General features: G+C 41.5%; 1 protein-coding gene across 1 annotated transcript in view; it reads right to left on the reverse strand.

The window, feature by feature from the left end:
* The window catches only part of LOC308082002 (dedicator of cytokinesis protein 3-like), a gene marked incomplete at its 3' end in the record, with an annotated part of 230,792 nt that overhangs the window by 121,583 nt on the left and 83,016 nt on the right, over nt 1-26,193 (reverse strand). The window contains 1 exon segment of the mRNA XM_080423612.1: nt 6,116-6,199. Within this exon segment, the coding sequence (XP_080279738.1) occupies nt 6,116-6,199 (84 nt within the window).

The raw sequence follows: 26,193 nt of genomic DNA on the forward strand, positions 1-26,193 counted from the left end.
AATTAATACATAAAGGAGACTCTTTTTAAATAACCAAAAGTGAACTTTCTCTTATTATTATTATTACTTTGGAGACTATGGCAAGCGCGATCCTATCGCACACCTTCCTACATGACCAGCTATGGCTTTGCAGTCCAGAGGATGAGATCTGCACGTAATGCGCAGATTAAACAACAGACAGGCAGCGTTGCGGAATGCGTTTGTGTCAACTGTAGCCTACTTGTACTTTTCTTCATAGAGAAAAAGGAGAGCACAGAGCATATATATATATATATATATATATATATATATATATATATATATATATATATATATATATATCATTCAGTCCGACTTCACTGTATAGGCTACTATAGTTGCCTTTTCATAAATGATATTTTTTTGTACTTAAGCTGTCGTGAAAGTTTATAATATTTAGAGAAATTTAAAGTTTCAAATGCAAAAGTAGTAGTAGTTGTGAAGGTTAGCTAACTGGACATTTATACTGAATGTTTCCTGTATCCTCATCTTGCGCTAATGCACACAAGTGTTTCACCAGGTTTTATTTGTGTTGTTTCTCATAAGCGTACATCCATTGTCCTTCAACAACACTGCGTTGAGCGCTCAGTGCGTTCTCCCCGCTTCGGGGCGAGGCTCCCCAAAGACCGTGCACTTACATAGATCGCCTCCCCTCCCCAGCATAGCTCTCCAGCCGCAACCCCATATATATGCGCGACCAACAAAAACATTGTCGCATAGTTGATGACGTCTGTGTCCACAGGGGAAACACTATGTGCATGCCGCCACCTGTAGGATCGGGGGTATATATGCACGTGTTCTCTGGTGCGATTGGATCTTGGCCAATGTGAATGCAGGCCAGCATTCGATCTGGGAAACGTTTTGAATGAAAACGGATCCAGTGAGAAACGGCCCTCAATTGCATTGACCGCCATAAATCGTTGCAGGCTTGCACAAAGTCTGCGTTAAAATCCATGTTTAATAACTTCTGCATTTCAGTGGGGATTTGAATCTGCAGTCTCCCATATGGGAGCCAACACAGTAAAATAGCTCTAACCCTAGGGGTCTTCAACAGGGGGGCCGCCAAATGTTTATGTGATAGGAACTTTATTTTTTTACATTAACCACTTGAACCCTAGCATCCCTATTCTGAGGGGAACATTAGCCGAAAATAGCCGATCTACAAGCTCACAACGCTTCGCAGCGCGAGGCGTTGTGAGCTTGTAGATCGAAAAAATTTTAGGCAAAATTTAGGGTTTAAGTGGTTAAATGTTTGAAATAAACAAAAAACATTCATTCACACAACACTGAGTGAATAAAGCTATCTATGAAATCTATGACATTTTATAAAATATGTATAGTGGGGGTCCCTGCTTCATCTCTCTCTCAGCCAAGGGATCCTTGGCCTGCAAAATCCTTGGCCTTGAAGACCCCTGCTCTAACCAATAAGCAAGCTGCATGGCTGCGGTGTTGTCCTGCTTGCAGGAGAACTTGTTTGAATAATAATAATAATAATAATAACAACGATAACTTGAATTTATAAAGCGCCTTTCAAAAACCCAAGGACGATTTACAATTACAAAAACAAACATCTATTTGCCAAAAGCCTGAGTAAACAAGTGTCTCTTCAGTGCGGACTTGAAAGAGTCCAATGTTGGCGTCTGGCGAATCTCCATGGAGAGAGAGTTCCAGAAGGCTGGGGCTGCCACACTGAAAGCCGAGGGTCCGCTTATTGGTGTGACTGTGAGTAATGGTGAGGAGCCCTAAGTCAGAAGACCTCAGGTTCTCAATCTTTTTTCATGTCAAAGACCACCCAAAATGATGTATTTGTCCGCGGACCCCCCCCCCCCCCCCCATCTCAAAATATTTTGTTCCAGGGACCCCCAGAAGCAAAGATTTGAGTTAAAAATGTATACATCAAAGATTTACACACACTTTTCAAGATTTTTCAGATATAGCAGATTTACAAGCTTGTAGCGCGGCACTACGAGCTTGTATATCTGCTATTTTTGAATGGCCAAAGAAATCTGAAATGACACAGATGCATTCCCGGATTGAATGGGTTAACCGGAAGCCAGTGGAGGTGTGTGAGGGTGGGGTGATGCCAGAGTTAGGGTGGGGTGAGGGTGGGGTGATGCCAGGGCTTGGTACGGGTGAGCACTCTGGCGGCTGAGTTTTGCACATACTGCAGTCTGTCCAGGGCTTGAGTGACGGCCGGCGTCTGGAAATGTTTTTGAGGTGGAAGAAGGCTGATTTGGTACAGATAACTTTTAGAAAATAAAAGCATGTGCTCTTGTGCTTTACCACCACCACAATTTGTATAGATTAGACTATTAGGCGATTACGTCATATCATATCATTATTATTATTATGCGCATAATATGCAAGATCGCATCGCATAATATACACATTGCATTGCATAATATGCGCATTGCATCGCATAATATACACATTGCATCGCATAATATGCGCATTGCATCGCATAATATACACAATGCATCGCATAATATGCGCAGTGCATCGCATGATATACACATTGCATCGCATAATATGCGCATTGCATCGCATAATATACGCATCGCATTGCATAATATGGACATTGCATCGCATAATATGCGAGATATGCCGCACATATTTCTGATTATGCACATAATTATGCACATAATTAATCACATCGCATAATATGCGCATGACATAATATGCGCATGGCATAATATGCTAATCACATCGCATAATATGCGAGATATGCGGCGCATATTTCACACATTTCCGCATATTTCGCAAGTTCTTTTTTGCAATTTTTTTTTCAAAAACGTATTTTGCAACTTTTCGCACGTTTCACATATTTTGCAACTTTCCTCATATTTCACAACTTTCACTGAATAAAATCACATAAAACCCCCGCATATTTCATCGCATTTCATTTCAGGAGGGTATAATTAGCTGCTATTGCTTTGCCAAAAACTCTTTCCAGTAAGGTACCTTTGTTTTCTGAGTTATGTGATACAGTAGTTTGATGGAAAAAATATGTGGCAGTGAATTAGCATTAAGTCGCTATAGCTAACAGTGGAATATGCAGGCACTGTGGCCTGCCATTTTCTATAATTACATCTCTCTAATGGTGGAATTATGATATCATTATCATAGGACATCAGATGCTGGATGGAGGCCATTAAAAATTAGCACAGCTCTGAATTAGAACTCTGAGATCAATGTTCAGAGAGGAGAGGAGAGGAGAGGAGAGGAGAGGAGAGGAGAGGAGAGGAGAGGAGAGGAGGAGAAGGGAGGAGAGGAGAGGAGAGGAGAGGAGATCAGAGGAAAGGAGGAAAGGAGGAGAGAAGAGAAGGAGAACATGTATGTAAACTAGAAAGAGAAGGACAGAGTATGAAAAGCAAGTAAAGTAAATAGTGTAAACAATGACAGGTATAGAGCTGAAAACTATCGTCAGCCTCTGGAATCTGTCTGTTCTCTGTCTCCGTTCCAGTCCACTGGACACACACACACACACACACACACACACACACACACACACACACACACACACACACACACCGACCGTAGGCTGGGGGGCACGGAGCCCTTTCCCTGGGGAGAGAGAGACTCCTGTATCTACCCTGGTCTCCTGATCGATAGGGGAGACCTCTCCAAGCGTGACTAATGGAGCCCATTCACACTCATTATCGGCAAAAGACAACATTTCCTATAGACTGTGTAGATGGATCCTGGCTAATGTCTGTGAGTCAGACCAGTAATAACAATGGGAGTAGAGTCAGCTAATGATGTGGGCTCACATCCAGGCCTGCATGGTGCTATGCTGTAATAGCCTATTTACTCTCATTATCTGAGAGTAGAAACCCCTGTTATTTACATTGTGTATTTATTGTGTGTGCGTGCGTGCGTGCGTGCGTGCGTGCGTGCGTGCGTGCGTGCGTGCGTGCGTGTGTGCGTGATTGAGTGTAATTAGTGGGACTACACAGTGGCTCCTGCCTCAAGAGGAATGTTGTTCTCACTTGCAGTCATTTTAGCCTTAGCTAATGGTTTGAGATGGACAATTAATGTGATAGAAAATGCATGCTGAATTCAAGGAAAAACAACACTTGGCAGCAATGGCCACTGTAGTATTAATGATATGTCTGCAATGCATGGCCTATAAGACAGCAATCTGGGAACCCATAGTAAAAAAAGAAAGAAAAAACAGCGCCCTCTGCTGTTTTTTTCCCTTTGAATTTGACTCTGGGGGGGACCTCCCAATCGAATGTAGATAACAGGATGTTGGCCGTTAGGTCTGCCCTCAGCCCTCCTCTTCCGGTCCATGCACGTGTCTTTGTTTACATTCCTAACATTCCTAACTATACACGTTGTAACAGGAGACAGATTCAGCTCCGGAGCTCTGAATCTGCCATGAGAGATTAATGAAACGGTGGTTCTCAACCTCTTCTGGATCAGGGCCACACTTGAAAATCTTGAAAGCGTTCGCATGCAATGTCACTAACGTTGCATTCATTCATGTCCCATCAATGCACGTCACTAACTCAGCTTTCGGGGAATTCTTGGCTGGAGTTTTTGAGCCTTCTCATTTCTTTGCAGGCTTCCATGGATTGGGATTGTTGATCCTCCGGCTGCAGATCAAGAGTTCCCATGGAATACAGCTGCGGGCTGTCGTTATAGCTCACATTAATCATGACTGTGTACCCCCGGCTACAGATCAAGGGTTTCCATTGAGCAGACTGTGGACTCTTATTATATTATATTATATCATCTCTGTCGGGTGGAAAACTCAGATGTCCAAAACTGTTACTTCTCAGGATTCAAATTCAAAAATAGCAAAAGCGACACGTTTCGAGCTTGTAGATCTGCTCCTTTCTTTTTCCTTTTTTTTTTTTTACAACACACAACTGCGACTTTTATTTCAAATTAAAGACTTTTGGAATTTTCATTTTTTTTTGTCTTTTACATGTGAAAATAATACAACCACAAAATGAAAATCCAATTGCTAATATAACAAAACTAAAGAATACATGGTAGACTGATTTGATTTGTACTTGTAACCTTAGATAATTTTAAGTATATCCCTACACTCTGTCCTCTTTCAACGTCTTAAAAGGACCAGTCTGGTATGTTTTGTCCAGTGGTTCTCAAACTTTTTCATGTCAAGGACCCCCAAAATGATATGTATTTGGCTGCGGATCGCCATCTCAAAATGTTTTGTTCCAGGGACCCCCCAGAAGCAAAGATTTGAGTTACAAATGTTCGCTTTAAAAAATATATATATTCAAAGATTTGCACTACGTTTTCAAGATTTTTCAAAAATAGCAGATCTACAAGCTCATAGTGGCACTTGGTGCCGCTATGAGCTTGTATATTTGCTATTTTTGAATAGCCAAACTATAAAATATGGTTAAAGTGGTTAAAATGATTGTGACACTATATCAACAAATTTTGCTGGGGACGCCCTGGTACCCCTCCAAGGACCCCTGGGGGTCCCCGGACCCCACTTTCCAATCATTTCATTATGGTATGAAAATTCACTTTGTTGCACTTTTCTTCTTTGTCAAAAATAAGTTATTGTTGTGATTTAATACATGTTTAAGTGTGTATTGATTTTAAAAGCACAGCTGAAAACAATCCCCGGTGAGAAGGTTGATAAAACAAAATTGATTGGCTACTTTTAATGCCTTTGTGTGATGCTGTAGTGTGATCAAGCTAGGGTGTTAATGTACGTAAAAAGTACTAAACTAAGTACTAACTAGACTAAGGAGAGCCTAACTAGTCATTTCCCTGTCCTAACAGAACCCTTGGCCTCGTGCTGAACTGATTGAAGTCAGCGCCCCTACAGAATTGATCAAAGAACCACTCAGCAAAGGCCTAACAAAATGCCTCCGTAGTGTGTGTGTGGTGCGTGTGCGTGTGTGTGTGTGTGTGTGTTTCGAGGAGTTATGTGAAAGGCACCACATTAAGAACTGCCCAGGGTAAACTATCAATAAAGTATCCAATTTCTCCCTCCATCGCCTCCTATCGTGCTTAATTAGATAAACCAACTGTACGGCGTTGGAAGGAGAAGCTAGCCTGTTGGCAGCTCTAATTGGACACCCCGGGATTTAGACCTTATTAGACGTACCTTCGCATTTCTCCAGGATCTGAACCGTCTCTCCCACCTCCAGAGCCAGACCCTGAGTCACGGAGCCTCGGAAGTTACAGATCACTGTGGAAAGAGATGAGAAAAACACCATAGATAAATTATCGTGGTCTAGAGAAACGATCATATTTACAGCAGTGGTTCTCAAACTTTTTCATGTCAAGGACCCCCAAATGAATGTACTTGGCCGCCGCGGACCCCCATCTGAAAATATTTTTGTGCCAGGGGACTACCAAGAAGATTTGTGTTCTTTCGCGAATATTTCAAAATTATTTTGGAAATAGCAGATTTACAAGCTCACAATGTGTCACAGATGGTAGATTGGCTATTTTCAAATAGCCAATGTAAATTATATGCAGTAAAAGTGAGTAAACTGATTTTGATGCTATATAAACATATTTAGCGGACCCCACTTTGAGAAGACTGGTCCACGACCAGTAGGATCCAACGTTAGTGATATTTACATTATTCTTTGCCCATCAAGTGACGATGACAAATGACAAACGACTCTCATTGTCTCTGAAAACCTTTTCACCTGAGTGAACAGCCATTAAGGTGAATAATCCCATGGCGATCCATGAAGTGTTAGGGAGGGAAGACCTTATCAATCGTAACCCCCAACCTCTGACCTCCCTTTGTCATGTTTCAGCCATTGTGAAGCTGACAGCAGTGTGTGTAGCTGTCACTACCTTGGTCTCTGGGGCTGTGTGTGAGGCACTGTCACATACAGTGAATGAAGTCCACACTCCACAGTCTGTGCTGTAGCAAGCAGTATTATGCAATGGTCAGGGACGCATTTTGTCCATGTATCTAAAACTCAGTGAAACAAAGGCGGATGCATAAATTGCAATTTATTTAAATACTGCTTTAACCGATATTACAGTTTATTACACGGCTGGGTTGAATGCTTGATTCTGATTGGTCAATCGCTGAATTCAGCTGTGTATTATTTCTGGATAATGACCGCTGAGCTCAATAACAGACCGCTGTCTAATCAAAGACTCAGAGCACCTGCTCAAATCAACCTGCGCTGCTTGATTTTATGCTGCATCCAACATGACAACCATGTAAACAACAAACACACCATGTCATTTACAACTCAACATTGCTCTCAATAATGTTTTTTGAAACATTTGAAGCAAGAAATAGACAATGCAGCAACCAAAAATGTATTATTTTTGATCAACACTTCCTCCGCTACGCGTCGGTGCCTAATCAGCCCGTCAGGATTTATTTATCAATAATGACCGGCTACCCGTCAATTATATCTTCCATACAGTAGGAGCAGGATAAAGACAACTCAGTTTGATCAATGACATCATGTGTGGGTCTCTGCCCAGGGATCCTTTCCTTGTATAAATGAAAATTACAAATATTTTACTTCCAAAGTGTACAATATGTGTCTCCAAGGTCTTTCTAAAGTTCAGTTCCTGCATCAAGTCATGTACAGCAGTACGCTTATGAATGAGTCAAGCACCTCCCCCGAGTGTGATGTCACTCAGTGCCGTCCCTCAACTCATACAGTATATCACCCACAACTATCCTTTTCCCTGTTTTAAACCTCCCCTTAGGCACAAGAGCAATTTAGTCTATTATGGATCATTGTTATCACTTCGGCACTTTGTCACTTTGCAAAACAGTTACCATAGATGTGTATTTATGTTCTGTATAATTTTATGGCCTAGCGCTGAACAACACATTTCTAGTGAGATAACAAAGACTAACTCAATTCTCCTACTCTCTTTCACTCTCGCTCTGTCTTCTTTCAGTGTCACTCACTCTCCCAGTCCTCACAACAGCCACAAAGCACCATCATAATCCACCTTATTATCTCAAATCGGGCCAAAAGGCCAGGGACAGAGATTATGTTTTCACCCCAGTCTGTGTGGCTGTGTGTCTGTGTCTGAGTTAATTAAACTGCCTTTTCGTGCACGCTGCCAGTTGGCCAGGGAAGACTCTCCATCCCACATTTTTCTTATTGGCCTCATTATGGTGCTATACTGGCCCACTTTACGTTTTGTATCGTACAGCAAGTCATGCAATCAAAATGAGAGTTGGTCCATACGGGGTCCATTTAGCTCAATTTGTACACTCTCAGAGTTACATTAACACTCAGGACACTAATGTCATATACCTTCCTCTATTACCATTGTAGTCTAAAAATAAACACTAGTAGTTCCAACAACAACAGTCCCGCTAGCGGTTGGACAGACAGAAGTCCCTTTTGTCATGAAAGAGAGACTCGGAGCACATGTCCTGAGGTCATCGCTGTCTGTCTCGTCCGTGTCCCGCCCCCCCCTTGTCACCGTGTCTGTCATTGTCACTCTAAGCAGACTATTGTAAACTGACTCCCGAGACAAAGGCCATGGCCCGGGATGGATTACGTTGCACTACTACTAGCTGTCCCATGTCTTATGATGACCTCAGGCATTCAATGGAGGGCACTGTCTCTGTCTCCGTCTCACTAAGCAGCATGTACAGTACAATCGAGCGGTTTGCAGGACAATGGCAATGATGCACTGCATGAACAGCCAGATGGTAAAGCCAATAATTTTTTTACCACCATTTAGTTGTATCCCATTAAATCGGGGAAAGCGTCTGCTATTTTAGATTTTAGCGTTGGCTATTCAAACATACTGTATCAGATCTACAAGCTCAGAGAATCATTTAGAACACAAATCTTCTCTTCTGGGGGTTCCTGGCACAAAATATTTTCAGATACTACATAATTGTTGTGGTTAAGGTTAGAATAAGAATTATTTATACTTTCTACAATTCTGCCACCAAAATGTGGCAGGCCCTACCATCAGCCGCCGATTCCCTATCCACGTTCAACCTTAAAAAGGTAGATGTCCGCAAATTACAATTGGACTTAATTATCTCTATTGCCCCACTAGCTAGCCCCCAGAGTCAATCAATTGCACTCTGTCAGCAAGATGATGATGCCCCCCCCCCTTTCTGTTAAGATACCTATTGTTGCTTTTGACATTGTTGAGGATTTGCATTGCACCGTATGTCTTGATGATGAATTGAGTACATAGGACCACAATGGCAACAAGGCCCCAGGGCTTTTTTGGGCCGTTCACACTGAGCACTATAACTACAATGATAACTATATCGCTCACCATTGTATTTTCTTTTATAGTTGGTGTGAACTCTTCCATCCACTTGACTGAGAACGATTTTTAAAACTATATTTTTATAGTTATAGTTACAGTGCTCAGTTTGAACGGCCCTTTATCTTTTTTTTAACATAGCTTAAATTGTACTGCTGTACCGTTTTAATTAAGTATTCAATCAATCAATGGGTTAAGTATCTGGGAGAGAGGTTAGTCACGCAGGGGTCTTCAACAGGGGGTCCGGGACCCCTAGGGGGTCCTCAGGGTTACTACAGGGGGGCCGCCAAATCTTTGTGCGATAGGAACCTTTTTTTTCCCATTAACCACTTGAACCCTAGCATCCCTATTCTGAGGGGAACTTTAGCCTAAAATAGTAGATCTACTGCGAGGCGTGAGCTTGTAGATCGGCTATTTCCGGCAAAGAGGTTTGTGTAGAGGGAAAAAGGAGCAAACCAAGTACAGAGCAAAAGGTGGTTCTCAAAGTTCTCAATCTTCTCGTCTGGGCATCCAAACCACTGCTGTCTGTACACTGGTCAGTGGATGCTGCTGTACTGCACAATACGTATTAACAATGCTAAAAACTCCTTTACAGTATGTGGTCCTTTATGTGCCCGGGATATTCCATCACCCTAATGACCCTTAAAACACGTTCAGAGTGTTGTTCCAATAACCCACTGCCAGTGGGAATACAGCGCCAGCCAATTTCTCTCTCTCGTTGCTCTAATTATTAACCCATTAAGACCGGGAACGCATCTGTGTAATTTTTTTTTTCTTTCTTTGGGCTATTCAAAAAACAGCAAATCTGCTATTTTTTTGAAAAATCATGAACATTTTTGCAAATCTTTGAATATAATTTTTTAAAAGCGAACATTTGTAATTCATTTACTTTGCTTCTGGGGGATTCTGTCTTAAATCCTAACAGTTAAAACAAATATATATATATATATATGTTGCTATATCAGTGGTTCTCAAGACCTTTCCATGTCAAGGACCACCCAAAATGATATGTATTTGGCCGCGGACCCCCATCTCAAAATATGTTGTTCCAGGGACCCCCCCAGAAGCAAAGATTTGAGTTACAAATGTTCACTATATATTCAAAGATTTGCACACATTTTCAAAAATATCAGATCTACAAGCTCATAGTGCGGCACTCGGTGCCGCACTATGAGCTTGTATATCTGCTATTTTTGAATAGCCCAAATAAATCTAAAAAATTACACAGATGCGTTCCCGGTCTCAATGGATTAAGCTGCGTGTCTCTGTGGGACTTTGCCAGCGAAGACGCAAAGCTCCATTATGGTCCTTATTTAATCACACTCCTCATAGCCTCCCTTATGACACTTACACAAATCCTTAATACTGTTTCTTTCTGACAAGAAGTAGCAACAAAACAACCTAAAGCATGGGTCTTCAACAGGGGGGTCCGGGACGCCTAGGGGGTCCTCAGAGTTACGACAGGGGGGCCCGCCAAATCTTTGTGTGATAGGAACGTTTTTTTTAATACATTGACCACTTGAACCCTAGAATCCGAAAATAGCAGATCTACAAGCACACAAACGCCTCGCAGCGCGAAGCGTTTGTGGTGAGCTTATAGATCTGCTATTTTCGGCAAAGAGGTTTGGTATAGAGGGAAAAAAGAGCAGGCCAAGTACAGAGCCAAAGGTCAAGTTTTTTTTTTTTTATATTTAGGGTTTAAGTGGTTATACTGTACAGTATGTCTGAAAATACACATTAACTCTCTCAGTGCCACGCCCCGACATATCCCGAGTTTTTCCCGAGTACCCTCAGTGCCAGCACGAGAAATCCCGAGTTTTTACTTTTGACTGTGGTCGCGCTATTCTGTATATTTTTCATGATCACTTTCGCTTCCTGACTACATCAGACTCACCCGGAGCCGGATGTAAAAAAAAAAAATTCATTTCCGGGTCACGTTGTTTTTCTCCGGTGATTTTCGGCCAGAATAGGGAAAGTCACGGTTTTTCACACGGTATAAAAAGCGAACGGAGAGGTCCACGTCTACTCTCTTTTGTCTGGGTGACGATCAGTCATCGTAGTCGTGTATCGCATCGTAATTTAGCGCGATCAACGATTGTCAAAAATGTCAACATCCGGTTAGGACCGGATATGACGTCAGCCTGTTTGGGAGGGGGTGAGTGAGCCAGCGAGATCATCAATGTGTCGATTTGTTGCTCTCTACTGGTAGAACTGTATTATGGGTTTAAAACCCCAATCAGATCATTTATTTGAATGAAAAATTACAAAATTAAGAAATAAAAAAAAACGCAAATTTCTGGCACTGGGGGAGTACTTTATGAAAATACTCTTGGCAGTGAAAGAGTTAACATGAATCTAAGTCAACAAACGAAAAACATGAATTTACACAGCTCTGATGATAGTGCTGTCAAACAAGTCTATGAAATCTATGAAAAAGTTTAATCTGCAACACAATTTTAAACAGTATGTGGGGTCCCTGCTTCATCTCTCTCTCAGCTAAGGGGTCCTTGGCCTGGAAAACGGTGAAGACCCCTGATCTAAAGTCACTTTCCAAATCTGCAAATAATGGTGTTGTGAACTGAACACAGAGGTTGTGCACAGATCAGATTTGGATTGTGGGTGTTAAAGATAATTATTTGACCTGACATGACTGATAATTATTCGCCTGACCCCCCCCTCCCCCCCATAGAGCAACCACAAGAGTAAAATGAGCTCTGTAGGAAATAACAATCCTACAATATAGGCAGCGTTTCTCTGTTAAAAACCAAATCAACTATGTTACAGGATAAATACAATGGGACTTCTTACCCAGCATGCATTACACAACGAGTAGAGCCGTCAACGTTTAATTTCAGTTACTAACTCTTTCCCAGATCTGTATACCTGTCTCTGGCTGTTCACGAAAATACATCATCGTGGGTATTGGCTATCGTCCTGTCCATTATATACACAGTATTAACATATACATGTACGTACGTGATAAATACATGAGGGTGGTAGGCTACTTCAACTATAGGACTATCACTATATACAGTACTGTACTAATGTAGGATGCAGGGGAAATATGTGAAGAATGGACACATTTTATGTGCCATGTCCGGTATTTTCTCCCTAATTAGTCATTGCCAGTTGCCAGTTCCTATGTGTAATGTGTTCTCTTGTCATTGGCAACCCCTCCTGTTGTTCTCAAACCTTCTCATGTCAAGGACCCCCAAAATGATATGTATCTGGCCCTGGACATTTGGCCATCTGAAAATATTTTGTGCCAGGGACAAAACAATCCAGAACCTATATAATAATTCCAAAAATGTCACGATTTTTCAAAGAAAAATCTAAAATAGCAGATGCACGAGCTCGCAGCGTGGCACAAAGTAACGCGCCGTGCGCTTGTATATCTGCTATCTTTCTAAACCTACTGTTCTAAATCCTAAGAGTTTTCTGAAAAACAGATGATGACAGATGACAACTTATGGACTTCTAAGACCTTTGTAATACCTAAAAAAAAAGGGGGAAAAGATAAGATCATTACTGCATCAAAAGTTATCAACAAACTATACTATAAAAACTAGTCAAACATTGGCCACATCGTCAAAGTATATAAGGATGAGGTGTGATCTACAAGCTCGTTGCGAGGCGTTGTGAGCTTGTAGATCTGCTATTTTCACAATATTTATCTGTGGAACCGAGTCAAACTAATGTAATGCCTCAACAATACAATTCCAAGTGCTTGTCAGGGTGGGGGGTCCCCAGTTCAAATAGGATTATTTTGAGAACCACTGCAGTACAGTACAGTACAGTACAGTACAGTACAGTACAGTACAGTACAGTACAGTACAGTACAGTACAGTACAGTACAGTACAGTCACACCACCACACAGCTTCAGGCCATGACATCTGTCTCTCCAATATCAAGCTCATCATCTCTCTCCATCAAACACACATTCTCTCTCTTTTGCTCCCTTTCCTCTCGTCTCTTTTTTCAGTTTTTTTCCCAGGTTTTCATTTCTCTCTCTCTCTCTCTCTCTCTGCATTTCACCTCTTATGTTCTGTCTTTTAATCTAAAGAGAAAAAAAGGCAATAGTTGTGTGTGTGTGTGTGTGTGTGTGTGTGTGTGTGTGTGTGTCTCTCTCTCTCTCTCTCTCTCTCTCTCTCTCTCTCTCTCTCTCTCTCTCTCTCTCTCTCTCTCTCTCTCTCTCTCTCTCTCTCTCTCTCTCTCTCTCTCTCTCTGTCTGTCTGTCTGTCTGTCTGTCTGTCAGTCATCACTGTGAAGTGTGTTTGAAGCATCAGTAGCCTGATCAAACGGGCTCTCTTCATCTCTCTCTCACTCTCCCCCTGTGTCCTGCTTTTCATACCTCTGGCTCTGTCTGTCTGTCTATACAAATAAAATGATCCTTTCTCCACATGAGGGTAAAAATGAAAAATGAACATTGAATTAACTCTGGATTAAAGCCTTCCTACTGTCTCAACAGAAGAAGGAAAAGGTATTTCACCATATGGTGAAGACTCTATAAGTCCCCTCAGACTGTAAGGACTCCAGAGGTTTCTTCAATATGAAAGATATATTGGAAGAGAACAGGATCATGGGTATTTGTTTGTTTACAGAGTTGAGCTCTGTAAACAACACTCTGTCTGTCTGTCTGTCTGTCTGTCTGTCTGTCTGTCTGTCTGTCTGTCTGTCTGTCTGTCTGTCTTTGTCTCTGCAAATACACAATTAAACTATTGCAATACACAGTTTGCACCAGTGGTGGAAAAAGTACTCACATGTTAAAACATTTGAGTATCAATACTGTAATACTACATATGAAGTACTCTGTCACAAGTAAAAGTCAGGAATTCAAAGTTTACTTGAGTAAAAGTACAAAAGTATTGGGATCAAAATGTACTTACAGTACCAAAAGTAAAAGTATTAAAATGTTTGAAAATAGCAGATCTACAAGCTCACAACGCTTGTAGATCGGCTATTTTCAAATAGCCTATGTATAAGATAAGGCTAAAGCACGGTGCATCCGGCTTTGTCGAGCGTCTATACGAACACGATTGGCCCGTGTTCAGTGGAGGGACGCCGGAAGGGGAGGGTGACATGTGTCAACCCACGTAGTCCTACGGGCTGTCAGCACCTGTCAGCAGGGAGTGTTGGGCGGGAGGAGTAGGACGGGGCGCTACATCCTCCCGGTGGAGGCTCCTCACAGGTGAGCCAGCAAGGTACAACAGCAGTGACAACACACAGTAGTGTGTGGGGAGGAATGAATTAACATAACGTCTAAATTGGGGAGAAAAAGGTCAGAACATGTATAATTGGCAACTCTAAACTAAAAATTATAATAACTAGTCCATACACCCGGAGATGTGCCTCACTCAAAGCATTTGCAGCCTTTGGGTTATGCTCTGTGTACATGCCTTGCATTTTTATATCTGAACATCCCTGAGTCCATCCCATAGCCTAGGGGGCCGTCACCGTGACAACAGAACCTGTGGCGGCGGCGTAATATTGTTGTACAGCTTCATTCGACCAAACCCCGCCCTGCCGCCCTGTGATTGGCTGAATACAAAAACGAGAAAACAAGGACTGGGTGGGGTGGGGGCATTTACAGTCTAATACAGACCAAAACCCTAGTATTGCATATGGTCTCGTGGCGTGCCTCACTACGCGTTAGACTGACGACCCTGTGGCTCGAGTTCGAATCCCACTGGGGGAACTCTTTTTCCGACAACCGCAGACAACTTTTTTTTGGCTAATAAAGTATAGTTTTGGACCATGACGGAGGCGCGCCGACTCAGCAGACCTGAGGCCAAGGAGTCGCGCCCGAGCGCCTCCAGGCGCGAGTGCCCGCGACGACCGGCCGATGGTCTGCTAGTCGACTAAGCGCCGTCCGAGTTATGTACCGATAGGCACAGAATAGTAAATGATGTTGTGGGGACTGCGTTTGCCCCAACTGTCACTCAAAGTGACCACTGGCCAATCACAGCGCGACTTTTCCCAGTCTGGGGCGGGTCTTGGCAGAATGAAGCTGTATATCACTATCACGCGTGGCGGCGCATGCTCAGTGAGTCCATCCCATAGCCTGGGGGACCGTAACCGTGACAACGGACCCTGTGGCCGCGCCTGCTCAGTAACGGCGAAACTGCGGCCGTGGAGTTACACAGAGTTTCAAACGAGCGCTAATAAACAGCTTGAATTTGGGGAAAGTGAAAAATGGCGTTCACGAGTGTCTTCACATGGTTCAGATCAATTGCTGAACACACTGAGGAGAAAAAGCTGTTCAGACAGACAGACAGACAGAGTTTTGTAAAATATACAGTTAGATAGTAATACTTATCCTACATTTAACTTAACTTACTGCAATGTAACTTAATTGTACTTATAACCAGTGGTGGAAAAAGTACTCAAATGTTTTACTTAAGTAAAAGTATCAATACTGCAATGTAGAATAGTACTCTGTAGAAGAGTACTCTGTTACAAGTAAAAGTCCCAAATTAAAAATTTACTTGAGTAACAGTACAAAAGTATTGGTATCAAAATTTACTTAAAGTACCAAAAGTGAAAGTACTAAAATGTTTGAAAATAGCAGATCTACAAGCTCACAACGCGTCGCATCGCTATTTTCAAATAGCCTAGGTATAAAATAGGGCTAATTGTGGTTAACGTATGTTTTATAATGAAATAATTTATATCTGCAAAGTAACAAGTAACTAAAGTTTTCAAATAATTGCTGTGGAGCAAAAGTACAATACTTGCCTCTGAGATGTAGTGGAGTAGAAGTAAAAGTATTGACATATTGGAAATACTCCAGTAAGGTAAAAGTACCTCAAAATCGTACTTAAGTACAGTACTTGAGTAAATGTACTTAGTTACTTTACACCACTGCTTACAACTACTCACGATTGAGGCAAAAAGGTCAAATCAATGCCTCTCTCTCTCAACAGCACATAGGGGGGGGAATAGGAAAACCCTCTCACTGTGGGCAGAGACACAACAGGCCAAACTGGGTGGCCTTTCCCTCCTTTGTGGCCATCAGTGCAGTGAATTAATGTCTTCCAAGACATGTCGTTCACTTATAAGCCTGCTGTGAGATTGGTGCAGCCCTGTAGGCCGCTCTCTGATTAATAGCAGAAGCTGGAAGCTGTGTGCTGGGAGCAAACAGCAGCCTGTCTAATGATGATTAATGTGTGAGGGAAAAGATGACTGTATACAGCCAGGCAAATAAATAACCATCTACCTGCTGGATGCGTGTGCGCGTGCGTGCGTGTGTGTGTGGGTGTGTGCGTGTGTGTGTGTGTGTGTGGAGGCGTTGTTTTCTTTACCCATGATTGTTGTCTGCTGTGTTTGACAAGTATGCCAACATTATTGTATGTAACAATGTTCTGCCTTATAGGCACTTTGTAACTGGCTGTTTTCCCATTATCTGACTGCACTGGCAGTGTTTATGTCCTTTGTACAAGGCATTCTTGTACATCTGCTTATGTGGAAATAAATAAATATTTCAAATGTGTGTGTGAGTGTGTGTGTGAGTGTGAGTGTGAGTGTGAGTGTGAGTGTGAGTGCGAGTGTGTGTGTGTGTGTGTGTGTGTGTGTGTGTGTGTGTGTGTGTGTGTGTGTGTGTGTGTGGGGGGGGTGACCTTTATATGTCACATGTGTTTGTTAAATCATTTACAGCATACGTTTAATAATAAGAACATGCTCTAATGACATGGTTTGTGTGTGTGTGTGTGTGTGCGTGCGTGCGTGCGAGCATACCCGAGCCATTATGCATTTGTCATGTGATTGGCACATGATGCAGTGATTTTATTGTGTGAGCTTGTACAGTATGAATGCCATGTTGGGCAAAAAAATAATGTCATCACTCACATGTGAGAGACATACAGAGACCACAAAACTTATGTGAAAACACAAATGCAAATGGACAGAGAGACCAATTGTACAAACTAGCCCTCAGCCTGTTCTGTACATTTTAGTATTGAGTCATTTTTCAACACACACACCTTAAAAACCTGCAGCTAATAGCACCAATGACTCATCAATACTGGCTTATGTTTGGATCACAAAAAAAAATTAATGAAGACAAAACTATTCAACAGCTACAGCTCATTCAGAACGCAGCTGCTACAGTTCTAACTAGAACTAAGAAAGATCTCAGCACTGGCTTCCGGTGAGTGATAGATATGTGTCGAATTATGGAACACCAGTAGTGAAGAACGGAAGAATTGCAGAACATTAATCAAGTTTAAGAAATATATATATTCAAACTAAGGATATTGTAATGAGCTCTGAAGATGAACACAATAATCTGTTTGTTTCTTGTTTCCATAGTATTTTCATTACATAGATTTTGAATCTTTAACTGTATTTCCAAATGTTAGTTGATTGATAAATAACAATGAGCAATAAGTGGTAGGACTAGATCAAGCACTTTAGAGTACATGACATTTGTTTTCATATTTCCATATTTGTATTCTTTTCTTATTTTTAAGTTTATCATGTTAACTTTATGTAATTCTTTGTTTTTTAACAGTGTCCGAAATAAACAAATCAATCAAATCAAATCGCTTTTAAAAATAATTTGGTGATTGACTTTGAATATGATCTCAATGGTTTTAGGGACATAAATACATCTCTGACTCTCTGACGACAAGTCCCAGGGAACACTACAAGAAGTGGTGTGAAGCCAAGGCTGAGCGGATCATCAATGACACTCACAACCCCGGCCACAACCTAACGTACCATGGGCGACCGGGCTTTCTGCTCGGCCACCGCCCTCCCTGCCCACCTGAGAGCACCACAATCGGTTGACTACAGAGTGGACTACAGACCTACCTTTTTTAACAAAGCATTTTTTTTTAGCTACACTGGTTTTACCTCTAGGCTTTAGGCCCTCATGTTTTAAATGTTTTGTTTCAGTTTCATAGATGTTTTTTTAATGGTGTGATGATTCTTTTTTATGCAATTGCACTTTGAGATTTTCACAAATGTGAAGTGCATTATAAATAAAATCTTTTATCCTTATTATTACTATCTGTTCACGCCGCCAGCTGTTTAACATCAGAATGTTGAACAAACCCTGAGCCCGTCGTGACGACACAGACCGTCACACAGGATTCTTGTTCTGTATGACTCAGACTGCAGTGGTGAAAAAAGTAATGAAAAAATATACTGAAGTAAAAGTATCAATACTACAAGGTAGAAATACTCTGTTTACAAGTAAAAGTCCGGAATTCAAAATGTACTTGAGTAAAAGTACAAAAGTATTGGCATCAAAATGTACTTAAAAGTACCAAAAGTAAAAGCACTCGTTATGCAGAAATGTCCCATTTCACAAGTTTTCAAAAAGATCTTTTGAAAATAGCAGATCTACAAGCTCACAATGCGTCACATGGCGATGCATTGTGAGCTTGTAGATCTGCTATTTTACAAAATGTATTTAGGGCTGAAATGGTTACTGCATGTTTTGTAATAATAATCCAAATCTACAAAGTAGACTAGTAACTAAAGCTTTCAAATAATTGTAGTGGAGTAAACGTACAATATTTGCCTCTGAAATGTAGTGGAGTAGAAGTAAAAATACCTCAAAATTGTACTTAAGAACAGTACTTGATTACATGTATAGTTGCTCTCCACCACTGTCAGACTGCAGTCCGCCCTGCTGCTGCTATAACCTCTTATCTCCATATTCTAACTTTTGGTGTTTTTTTCGTAAATTAACGCCCTACTTGATCACACTACAACGTCACACAAAAGCATCGAAAGTAGTTATATAAAGTCATTATAAAACTGTAAATATGTTTTGGTTTGCTAGTTTGTGAACTTGTACGACAAAGATTTTCACGCACATTGTTACACCTGTAAACCTACGTTGTGACAATTGAGTTGAGCCTCTGTGTGTGAGAATGTGCTGTACAGATAAACCTGCCTCGTCTTTGTTTAGAGTGAATGACTGAGAGGTAAATGTACTAATGACTGAGAGGTAAATGTACTAATGACCGAAAGGTAAATGTGTAATGTTACTGTGGCGAGTGCAGATGGACGCAGGAGTGAGGTTTTCCGGGGACACCATGTTTGCGCTGTTTCCAAGCAACGAGGCAACTCCATGGAATACAGAACGCCTTGACTTTCCTCATCTACATTCTCTCAACACTCACAACTCACAGAGAGATGGAGAGACGGAGAGATGGTGTTAGATAAAGATGGAGAGAGAGAGAGAGAGATGGAGACAGACAGACAGACAGACAGACAGACAGACAGACAGACAGACAGACAGACAGACAGACAGACAGACAGACAGACAGACAGACAGAGCGTTGTTTACAGAGCTCAACTCTGTAAACAAACAAATACCCATGATCCTGTTCTCTTCCAATATATCTTTCATATTGAAGAAACCTCTGGAGTCCTTACAGTCTGAGGGGGCTTATAGAGTCTTCACCATATGGTGAAATACCTTTTCCTTCTTCTGTTGAGACAGTAAGGCTTCGAAAAGCCACACTTAATTTAACACTGAGGCCCATGAGGGTCCATTTTTATCCTCATGTGGAGAAAAGATTATTTTCACTGGATTTTATCGCACGTGCGCACGCACACACACATGTGTGTGTGTGTGTGTGTGTGTGTGTGGGGGGGGGGTGTTACATGGACACACAGATTCTCTATCTCATTCACTTTTTCATACATTCACGGCACGCACGGCATACATACTTAAACACACACATACGCACTTCTTCTCTGTGTGTGTGTGTGTGTGTGTGTGTGTGTGTGTGTGTGTGTGTGTGTGTGTGTGTGTGTGTGTGTGTGTGTGTGTGTGTGTGTGTGTGTGTGTGTGTGTGTGTGTGTGTGTGTGTGCGTGTGTGAGTGAGGCTTTCTGTATGAGTCATTTACTCTGGCAGGATAATTGAGTTTTAGGGCTGCTACTTCAAAAGCTTGGTTTTAATAAGTAATAAGCGAGTTTGAATTCAAGCCCAAAGTTAAGCAGATCTGACACAAAGCTAAAGGATGTCAATTATTCACATGGCCAGATGAACGTTGAAAGTGGAACAAGGAGAAAACCACATTTTCTTTCATTCTCTCTTTCTTTCTTTCTTTCTTTCTTTCTTTCTTTCTTTCTGTCTTTCTGTCCCTGTCATCAGTGTCTCTCTCACTGGTAGTCAATATTTCTGTCTCCAATTTGGAGACCTGAAGCCGATACTACAAATGTCTTCTAAATCCCAACAGTATTCTGAAAAAAACGTATGTTTCTATATCAGTGGTGCTCAAACTTTTTCATGTCAAGAACCCCCAAAATTATATGTATTTGGCCGTGGACCCCCATCTCAAAATATGTTGTTCCAGGGACCCCCAGAAGCAAAGATTTGAGTTAAAAATTTATATATTCAATGATTTGCACACATTTTCACGATTTCTCAAAAATAGCTGATTTACAAGCTCATGGCACGGCACTCGGTGCCGCGCTATGAGCTTGTAGATCTGCTATTTTTGAATAGCCAAAGTGTAAAATAATGCTTTTTTAGCTCAAATGAAAAAGTGACACAGATGCGTTCCAGGTCTTAATGGGTTAAAATAATACAAAAAGTCCTTCTGCACTGGACGCTGGTCCAGAGACAAGAGAAGAACCTGAATGATGTAATATTACTGTAAGAAGGCTTCTACAATTCTGAATCTCCTTGGAGAGCCTGTGTGTCAAGGCACCCGTGGGGTCAGCGTTATATTCCCTCAGCCCTATATATCCCCTGAGGACTGGGGTGGTGGTCGAGGTTTCGTTTATGGTTGGCGTTGGGAATAAAAACCAATGGTGTAAAGTAACTAAGCACAGTCACTCAAGTACTGTACTTAAGTACAATTTTGAGGTATTTTTTACTTCACAAGTTTTACTTCACGAGTATTTCCAATTTTTTATACTTTTACTTGTACTCCACACTCCACTTGTACTCCACTACATCTCAGATAAACTTGCTTCATATTGAAGCAAGTTTATACGGGGCTCCGTAAGTTTGTGCGCACGTCAGCAGAAAAGAAACAAGTGCAAAATATAATTAAGAACTTAATGCCTCTTACACATTGTAGCGGCCGATGCATATTAAGGTGTTAACATTAATAGGGAGTTGTGTTCCTGCATAATGAATTATTTCAATGTGCAGCAGTGTGTGTGTGTGTGTGTGTGTGTGTGTGTGTGTGTGTGTGTGTGTGTGTGTGTGTGTGTGTGTGTGTGTGTGTGTGTGTGTGTGTGTGTGTGTGTGTGTGTGTGTGTGTGCCCCATCATTATTATTCAGGCATTTAGGGGTGCTTTCTCCTCATACGCATATGAAAGGGAATATGGCCGTCCCTTGCGGGGGGCACCCACAGTTTATGTAGTGTGCGTGTGCGTGTGCGTGTGCGTGTGCGTGTGCGTGAATGCGTGCGTACCCGTGCCATTATGCATTTGTCTGTGATTGGTACATGCGGTGGTTTTATTGTGTGAGCTTGTACAGTATGAATGTCATGTTTGGCAAAAAAAATAAATGTGAGAGAGAGTATTCACATCATTATGCATTTGTCTGTGATTGTTTAGTTGTTAGTGCCATGATTTTGGTACTTTTTCTGTTTTTCATCTGTCTCATCCTCTCTAGACCATCTGGTGTGGTTCAAGTGTGCGAGGATGTCTTGTTTTTATTTTGGGGAGAATTGGAACAGACTTCTGGGCCATGTATCTCCCCTCACATTGACTTAAAGGGATACTTCACTTTCACATAAAATTAACATTAAAAATAAATATTTAAAAAAAATGATAGAAGTTATGGCAAAATAAAGGCCCCCTCACACATTAGTAGGACACTCTAATGCGTGAGGGGGCCGTGATTTTTCCATTACTTTTTTCATTTATTTTTAATATATTTTTTAAATGTTTATTTTATGTGAAAGTGAAGTATCCCTTTAATATCAAATCATGTTGCTTAAAATTATAATTGTGCCACACCTGATGTGAATAAACCTGAACAACCAGGAAATGTAAAAATAGTCAGGAGGATGTGGAAGATCAGCTATTTTCAAATAGCCTAGGTATAAAATAGGGCTAAAGTGGTTCATGTTTGTTTCATAATATAATAATTTATATATGTAAAGTAACTAGTAGTAGTAACTAAGTTTTCAAATAATTGTAGTGGAGTAAATGTACAATATTTGCCTCTGAGATGTAGTGGAGTAGAAGTAGAAGTATAGACAATTCGAAACACTCCAGTAAAGTAAAAGTACCTCAAAATTGTACTTAAGTGCAGTACTTGAGTAAATGTACTTAGTTACTTTACACCACTGACTATCAGTTACACTATGAACACACTTGCTGCCAAGTAAGTGATGCCTCTTACTTGCACATGGAACTGTGATAGTCTCAACTGTATTTCTTTAGCATGCACCTTATGTGCTGTTATGGGTTGTTGTCCTCCTGTTATCTGACTTGTGCCTTTGTTTCTGTATTTATCCTTATGACTACAGTATATGTTGTATAACTGCAAATTGTTGGAGATCGTACGGACAATGTGATGTGACAATGAACTTGAAGTTGATCTGGAACAGTTTTAATAGGAGAAGTGCTTAAAAAGATCACTCATTATTACTTGGCAAAGGGACAGAAGTGCTTTGGTGAGGCAACAAGTGGGTGGTGAAGAAGTCAAATCCAGTATCTGTAATGAGCTGTTGGATGTGTCCACAGAAATAATACAGCTTTTTAGCACTTAAATGTGGAGTTTTTGGAAGAAAAAAAAAGGAATATATAACAGTAATATCCAATGGACATTATCTAGGAGGAAATAGCATGCAGACTTTAAACATGTGTACTGTACTGTGCACTGGTTTGCAGTGTGTGTGTGTAATGTGTATGTGTGCGTTTGTGCGTGTGTGCGTGTGTGTGTGTGTGTGTGTGTGTGTGTGTGTGTGCTCGTGCGTGTGTGTGTGTGTGTGTGTGTGTGTGTGTGTGTGTGTGTGTGTGAGAGTGAGTGAGTGTGTGAGTGTGCGTGCGTGCATGTGACTTGTGCGTGCGTGCGCGTGCGTGCGTGCGTGCGTGCGTGCGTGCGTGCGTGCGTGCGTGCGTGCGTGCGTGCGTGCGTGCGTGCGTGCGTGCGTGCGTGCGTGCGTGCGTGCGTGCGTGCGTGCGTGCGTGCGTGCGTGCGTGCGTGCGTGCGTGCGTGCGTGCGTGCGTGCGTGCGTGCGACTTGTGTGTGCGTGAGTGCATGCGTGAGTGCATGCGTGTGTGTGTGTGTGTGTGTGTGTGTGTGTGTGTGTGTGTGTGTAGACATGATGCCCTGAGAACAGATCCACTCCCATCCTAATTAAGACATGAAGACATGTCATTTCTAACATACCATCAACAACGCCCACAGGCAGGTCTCAGCGCTCTACCAGATGGTTGCTGTGTGTGTGTGTGTGTGTGTGTGTGTGTGTGTGTGTGTGTGTGTGTGTGTGTGTGTGTGTGTGTGTGTGTGTGTGTGTGTGTGTGATAGAGACAGAGGAAGGAAATTGTGAGTGCCTTGTTGTGTGATAGTGTTCATGTTTCTGCATGTATTCGAGAGAGATCTGGAAAGTAACCAGCAACTAAAGTTTTCAAATGATTGTAGTGGAGTAAAAGCACAAAATTTGGATCCGAGCTGTAGTGGAGTAGAAGTCAAAGTATTGGAAATTGGAAACACTCAAGTAAAGTACAAATACCTCAAAAGTGTACTGAAGTACAGCACTTAAGTACTTATGTACTTAAGTGCTGTATGTACTTATGTGTACTTTATGTGTACACTTTCCACCACTGCCCATGACTAATTCAGAGTCTCTGCACCTCGCACCTTAAAGTTTTGCACCCAGATTATGCTAACTAGCAAAACTATACAGTTGGACGCCCCCCTAAGGCACTTATATGCCATGCTCTTTTGACCCATACTGTAGATCTTCTAAATAGGGCCCTGAAGGATTTCAGCAGCAGAAGTAGGCCATGCACCATCATAATCTTAGGGAATGACACGGTAGAGCAGTATATGTACAGTATAGTAGCAGCTGGGCTCAGACTGTATATATATATATATACTACACAGATGGGACGCAAAACCCTCCATATCTCATGGATGGGGGATGCTGGGAGATCTGCCCCGAGTCTATTAATAGACCCAAATGGACCCGGCTGCACTTAACCTCGACCACATACTACAGTGGGGCCGTTCCGGTGCTAAAGCAGCAGGAGTTTCACGATTCAAGGGTTTATTTGTCCCCTCACCTCATACACAGGAACTGTAAGCAGTGGAACATTGGTGTGCAATGTTCTACAAGACTGTGCTAACAACAATACAATTATAACAAGACGTTGACGGATGGGAATCCATCATAAGTTGACTCCGGCTCGTTTTGAAAATAAATCCGGCCACCTGGCACGCACGCCACAGCGTTTTCAATTACTGTTGCGTCTCTGTGTAAACGCAGAATAAACAGTTAACGCCAACAATGAGATTCCAGACAAATTATGATTATTTAATTAGTTAGTTCTCAGACAATGATGTTTGCCGGTGTTTCTCCACCTGTGGGGTCATGGATCCTCAAACGGACAATGTGTTGAAAGACATGCCGGCGGGATCACAGACAGAGTGTCGTTTTTAAATGAAGGAATAACTATGTTGTTTCATATCTTAAACACTGACCCGGGTCCATGGCTGATCTGTATTCAGAGCCGTGACAAAAGGCGTCTAGCCGCCCCTGTGAGGTCCAATAACCCTTTAAGACTGTGAACGCATCTGTGTCATTCTTTTATTTCTTTGGCTATTCTACAAGCTCATAGCGCGGTACTATGAGCTTGTAGATCTGCTATTTTGGAAGAATCTTGAAAATGTGTGCAAATCTTTGAACATATATACTATATATATTTTAAAGCGAACATTTGTAACTCAAATCTTTGCTTCTGGGGGGGTCCCTGGAACAACATATTTTGAGATGGGGGTCTGCGGCTAAATACATATAATTTTGGGGGGTCCTTGACATGGAAAAGTTGGAGCACCACTGATATAGAGCAACATAATTTTTTTCCCAAAACTGTTAGGATTTAGAAGACATTTGTAGAACATATATTCAAAGATTTGCGAAAAAAAGACAAAAAATAGCAGATCTTCAAGCTCGTAGAGTGCCGCGCTATGAGCTTGTAGATCGGCTATTTTTGAATAGCCCAAAGAAATCTAAAGTGACACAGATGCGTTCCCTGTCTTAAAGGGATAAGAGAGAGAGAGACACATTTCAAATTCAAAGTGCTAAACCCACCACATCACTTTAATGATCTCCACATCAAAGGCTTAGGGGTTGTTCCAGGGTACGCTGGATAGAAGCTCGTCTGTCCTCTAATAACAGCCGTTGTCACTCTAATAATGAAAGTTTAATATAGTTAACCTACAGAGAATACAGCCAAAAGGCTCTTTTTTTGGGGGGATGGAGTCTTTTTAAGCCTTTCGGTGATCATAAAGAAAGTTTTTCGTTTGGTACTCATAAGAGAAAACTTGTCAACTGCCCCTGGGAGACAGTTTTATTAATAGTGTTTTATACTGGGGCCTAATATCAAGCTAATTAAAGCTCGCTTCTTGTCAAAACAGTGCCTCAGTCACCTATTATGGGTTTTAACCCATTAAAACCGGGAAAGCCATCTGTGTCATCGTTTAGATTTCTTTGGCTATTCAAAAATAGCAGATCTACAAGCTCAAAGTTTTTAAAAATCATGAACATTTGTGCAAATCTTTGAATATATGTATTTTTAAAGCAATTTTTTATTTACTCAAATCTTTAATTCTGGGGGTCCCTGGAACAGATTTTTTTTAATAGATTTTAGCTATGACCATTATTTACAAGCTCATAGCGTGGCACCGAGTGCCGCGCTATGAGCTTGTAGATCTGCTTGTAGATCTGCTATTATATAGCTTGTAGATCTGCTATTTTTGAAAAATCTTGAAAATTTGTGCAAATCTAAAAAT

Source organism: Gymnoscopelus braueri (assembly GCF_963280865.1).
Source record: "Gymnoscopelus braueri genome assembly, chromosome: 3".
In the NCBI taxonomy this organism is placed as follows: Eukaryota; Metazoa; Chordata; class Actinopteri; order Myctophiformes; family Myctophidae; genus Gymnoscopelus; species Gymnoscopelus braueri.